Raw genomic sequence first — 5,672 nt, forward strand, 5'->3', positions numbered from 1 at the left:
TAGGTGACAAGTATTTAGTTTATTTGAATGCAGTGATTCAGTATAAGGCAATAGTCAATAATTACATCTGGATGGTTGTTCCCATTATAAAACAAGCATTGGTCCAGTAGCTGAATGAAGCAAAGCACTGTCATATCACTAGTATGAAGTGTTATACTAGCCCAACTACACCACAGCATGAATGACTAATCATGGCAAACAAGTGATGATCTTTGAATTTCACTTTTCTGACAATGAGAAGGAGAGAGATTCTGCTCATCAGTTGGGTGGACTACATACAGTAGCTGTTTTGAATGCTTTCATTACAACTCCCCACAGTCAGTAATGACAACACGGGAGCTTGGTGTCCCATTTCTTGATCCAACAGCTTCCATCGCCTTCACAACGTTCATCCCTTCTACAACTTTTCCAAACACAACATGCTTTCCATTTAACCTGGAAAAAAAGTTGAAAAACCAGTTCAAGTTTCAGTCAATGTATCAAATGAGATTCCGTTTGGGCATGATGCTCTACTTTACAATGTCTGGTGATGACCAGACAAACCAGATACAAAGAAAATAACAGGTTGGGGGAAAAAAATTGGTCCAACTGGATTAATAGGTTAGTGCCAAGGATTCCTTTTAAAGGATCACAGGAGCAGACCACCTTCAGGCCAGCAAGTTCCAGTGGCAGAACAAAGCAACCTTTAAGACTAAGGCAGCAATGGCACTCTGTCCTAGTCAGGCAGGTGAACAGCACTGATTAAAGTGACAGCAAGACAGTGAAACCAAGTAAATTACTTTGTAAAGTGTTTGTTGCTCTGAAGAGAGCTTAACACCAATTTAGGAATACTATCCAACAGAACAGCTGCAAACCCAACTAACAGCTTTGATTTGGGGCAGCATGGTGGCTCAGTGGCTAGCACCAATGCCTCAGTGCCAGGGACCCAGGTTCAATTCAAGCCTCTGGCAGCCATCTGCATGGAGTTGGCACATTCTCCTTGCATCTACAAGTTTCCTCCCACAATCAAAAAGGCATACAAGTGAGGAATTGGCCTTGCTAAATTGCTGAGTGTTCAGGGATGTGTAGGTTAGGTGCATTAGTCAGGGGGAAAATGTAGAGTAATAGGTTCAGAGAATCGATCTGCATGAACTGGTTGGGTTGAGGGGCCTGTTTCTATACTGTAGGAATTCTATGATTCTATTTGTTCCTTCACATGATCCAATGTCAGTCTGATCCAACCACATCCTCCACCATGGGCCAATGACATAATCCATTCCTTAGAATATAAGATCATACTACCTCGAACAAGAGCACCTGTTGACTAGCTACAGGCAAGAATCCTTACCAATCAGTCTCTGCAGTACAGATGAAGAACTGTGACCCATTTGTATTGGGCCCAGCATTAGCCATTGACAATATACCTGTAATTAAAACAATTAGTTACTGACTAAAACTAGGCATCAAAAACAGCACTCTTCACTTAAGGGTTTTTTCCCCACCCACCCAACTCTCATAATACAGACCAAAGTTGTGCAGGACTATGCTGACAGGTCTGCAGTTCAAACAGACATCTGGTAAGACAGTTAGAGCCCCAGCTACATTTGGATTGCTGTCCAGTAAATTGTTCAATCACCAGTCAAAATATTTATAACTTTTCATGCTTTGGTGAATGTTAGTGGTTTGTACACCTAAATCTTTCAAAAAAAAAAGACTTCTAATCAGACAACAGGACTTTAATGCAGATGTTTCTGGCTCAGACAGGGATGCTGCTCACAGCAGTTACAATGCTCAACCATAAAAAAAAAGGGGTAAAACCCACAGCTGCCTTCCACAAAAGATCTTTTCATTTTATACAATTCCACACATAGCAAGGTTACATTCAATTATATTTACCACTGCCATCATGGCGCAGGGTGAAGTTTTCATCATCAAATTTGGGACCATAGATGGACCTGCCACCAGTACCATTGCCAGCTGTGAAGTCTCCACCCTGCAGAATGCAGACATCCAAATTAGTCAGATCCAGGACAGTCACTATTTCATGGCAAGCACTGCAACATTCAGCACCTAACTGCTGTGCCATTTCAACACACCCCAAAAGATTGGTACTATTCATTCAGTTGTACAAATTTCAGGATGCAAGAGTCACTACTGAAACATGCCATTTTTCAGATGGAAATATTAAACCAAGGCCTGATGGTTTGTAAGAATACAAATCACATTATGCTGAGTATCCTGTCCAGTATATCTCTGATCACCACAATACTGCTTACTGGTTGAGCAGTTAATGCTCTCATTTGAGAGATCTCAGAACCCAAGAGTTCTCTTCCTCAGGTCAGGCCACCCCATACACAAGTTAAAACAAACAAGTTAAAGACACCTTCAAAGTAGCCCAGATTCAACTTAACTAAAAAGCAATTACAAGACAAAGAAAACTGTCGTCAAGTCACTTTTCATCAACCCTCATTTGCTACACGTCAAGCAAGACTTCAACTGACTAGTGGGTCAGAGACATTGAGCAGGAAGGCTTTGCTTCGGAGCCAAGGCAGGAAGCAAATCTTGAAGAATTGCTGCTTTATGTTTCTGGTTTGAAATGCAAGGTGATGCAGCAAGATTGCACATCAGGCTATTTACTACTACAACAACTGGAAGCAACTCAAGACATGACTGTGGCCAACCAGCAATTAACTTATTTGGTCCAACTTGTACATGCTTTCATTTGGACATTAAGTTGTGGCAGGAGATAGTATCTGTATGGTACTTCAAGTGAATATTTTAAAAGAAAATTTATATATAGTTACAGTATATCCAGTTCTTAAAGGAGACTTACCTGGCACATAAAGCCAGGAATTATTCGGTGGAAAACTGATCCTCTGTAGCCAGAACCTTGTTCCTTTAAGCACAGTTGACGGAAGTTCTCTGTTTAAAGGAAAGATTTGAGCAAAACTCCAACCTTCTAAATGGAAGTGAATAGGTGAAATGCAGTCACTGCATCTCAACTGCCTTCTCAACTACACCTCCTGAGAGCATGACTTGCTATTATATTCAAGTTATGGCCAGAATTCAAGTACTCCAAAGTCTATATCCATTCAAACAGTATTTGGGAACAGTCAACATGGATTTATTCCAAATAAAAAAAGCTAGCTGTCCTAGAGAATTATATAATTCATAGGCTTTCCTTTCCTACCATTCAGCCTGAAAAAAATTTAGGGGAAAGGATTATGAATGGTACTATCCTAAAAATACTTAAATAACAGATGGAAAGATAATAGGGAAGGCAGTCAAGGTAGTGAAAGCAGATGGGAAGTTTTTTTTAAAAAATGAAAATGTTAATACATGTAAGACATCTAAGGCAGGTGGGACCCGAACCTACAACTTTCTGGCCCAAGGGTAGGGGCACTACCGGTGCCCAAAGAGCCCCAACAGCATTATTAGCTAAAAGCACAATACGAGAACAGGGAGCTTAGGCTAGAGTACTGTGCAGAGAGCTAGGAAGAGATTGCACTAGATGAATAGCAGAGGAGATTTACCAAATGTTGCCTGGGTTGAAGGGCCTGAGCAAGTGGAAAAATTGAATGGGAAAGAATTGAAAAGTTGCTAATGGGGTCTTCCTTAGAAGAGGAAAGCAGATAATCCAAGTACAGGATTGAGGCACATTTTTCCATTAGTATGAAGGGGCAATAGCCAGAGACAAGTGTTGGAATGTCAAGAACAGAGTTAAGGAGAACTGATGCCAATCAAGATTGAGAGAGTCTGTAACTCCCTGAAAGAGCATTAGTCTTGTAACACTTAGATATTCACTGATCAACAGCCTCTAGGGATTATAGGTCAAAGGCTGGAAAATGGGATCAATGTAGCTAGATCTGTCAAGTGGTGTTGATAGTGGGTTATACAAACACCTTTGCTGAAAATCATCTGAGCCATTAAACTACCATGTATTGACTTATGGAGAGCCCTCAAATTGTTTAAGTTACAAATTGTTTGTTTTCCCACAATTCATTAGCCACAAACCAGGGCTGAAATGATGCACATAAACATCTCCATTAAAAGCCTAAAAAATGCCTTTAAGCTGCTCACCTGCAGTCTTTGGAACAACATCCTTTCTCAGCTGGTGGATAGAAAAAAAGAGAAGCAATTAGTTAAAAACTCAAGCCACATGAAGTCTCAGACACAAGTGGCACAGGCAATAACCATCTTAAGCAGGAGGATAATTTTGGAACAACCTTTCAGAATTTACAAAGATGACAAAACGATTAGTTGTGAAGCAACCCAGTCTGGGCAAGGCACATGTAGCCACAATAGAAGTGGCATAGGCAACAAAACAGAAATCACTAGAGAAGAGGTTCATAAAATCATGGGGGGCATGGACAGGATATACAAGAAAGTGTTGGCCCTGGGGAGGGGAGCACAGGTTTAGGGTGAGAGGGGAAAGATATAAAAAAAGACCTAAAGGGACAACTTTTCCCACACAGAGGGTGGTACGTGCATGACTCTAAACCCCTCCAGATCACAGAGAAACTGTTAGACGAGGGGCCAAGCGAGTTAGCACTGCAAGATCCAGCGTGCCTTCTTCAAACAACTGGATGCACAACAAGCCAAGGAGGTGCTGCAAATGTGTTGCTGGTCAAAGCACATCAGGCCAGGCAGCATCTCAGGAACAGAATTCGACGTTTCGAGCATAAGCCCTTCATCAGGAATTCTCTATCCCTGAGATGCTGCCTGGCCTGATGTGCTTTGACCAGCAACATATTTGCAGCTGTGATCTCCAGCATCTGCAGACCTCGTTTTTTTACTCTAAGCCAAGGAGATGGTCTGGATCTTTTGGGAAATGGGAGAGAATAAGACAAAAAAAATGGGTGGGGGGAGAAAGAGGAGAGGGAAAAGAATCTCTCCAGGCATGGTCATGGGAGGGCACACATCCTTATAACGGGGAGAAGAAGCTGGGAGAAGGATGCAGAACAGAGAGAAAGATGGGAGCATCGCCTATGATGGAAGAAAAGAGGCTTGATCCCAACCTCGAGAGAGAGAGAGAAACAAAAATCGGAAATATAACCGATGCGCGCATAGTTATAGTTAACCAGATGCACGGTTAAAGGCGAACCCGCCCATCCATCAGCATCCACCCATCTCTCTCTCTCTCCCTCATGGAGGACCATCAGGAGAATGGGGAAGGGAATGTGATAAGATGGCGGCCATGGCCGTTGCCCCACCACCCCCACCATCAACAACGGCCAGGAGCAACACAAAGCAAGGGTTAAACCCCCGCCCGACCTCAAACACGACGCGTCCGGCTGGCTGGTTGCCGATAGAGATGTCGAAGAAGACTTTCGGGTTCGCCATTGCGTGTTGGACCGTTGCGCCTCCTCGCCGCCCGTTCAAATTATATTTTTAAAAAAAAGACCACCACGTCCCAGCTTCCACTCGCCCGCCTTCCTTTTATAGCCTGCGCCGCCCGACTCGACCCGCCTCCTGGCGCTCACCCGATTGACACCCCTCTCCGCCAATAGGCGACGGGGCGACCCGGCGATTGACGGCCGCCCCCCGCCAATCGGCGGTAGGGGCGCCCCCCACCGCTGGACGGACGGGCGCCGCCGCCAATCGGCGACCGGGCTGCCTTCCCGCCCGGTGGATGGGCGGCCGCTCTCACCAATCGGCGGCCGGCCCGCTGCCGGGTGGGCGGGCATCCGACT

At 44.2% G+C, this 5,672-nt stretch overlaps 1 protein-coding gene across 2 annotated transcripts; it reads right to left on the reverse strand.

The window, feature by feature from the left end:
- Positions 1–5,425, reverse strand: LOC132837000 (peptidyl-prolyl cis-trans isomerase A-like). Of its 2 annotated transcripts, XM_060856628.1 has the most exons (6): positions 5,254–5,425; positions 4,060–4,090; positions 2,813–2,901; positions 1,876–1,972; positions 1,328–1,403; positions 1–435 (listed from the first exon to the last, which is right to left on the reverse strand). In XM_060856628.1, exons 1-6 carry the CDS (start codon positions 5,320–5,322, stop codon positions 303–305), a joined length of 495 nt encoding a protein of 164 aa, XP_060712611.1. In that variant the 5' UTR covers positions 5,323–5,425; the 3' UTR covers positions 1–302. The 2 variants fall into 2 exon arrangements, with proteins under 2 accessions (XP_060712611.1, XP_060712612.1); XM_060856629.1 differs by lacking the exon at positions 2,813–2,901 and having other exon boundaries at positions 5,254–5,422.
- Positions 5,426–5,672: the final 247 nt, after the last annotated feature.

Source organism: Hemiscyllium ocellatum, chromosome 48 (genome assembly GCF_020745735.1).
Source record: "Hemiscyllium ocellatum isolate sHemOce1 chromosome 48, sHemOce1.pat.X.cur, whole genome shotgun sequence".
Taxonomy (NCBI): Eukaryota; Metazoa; Chordata; class Chondrichthyes; order Orectolobiformes; family Hemiscylliidae; genus Hemiscyllium; species Hemiscyllium ocellatum.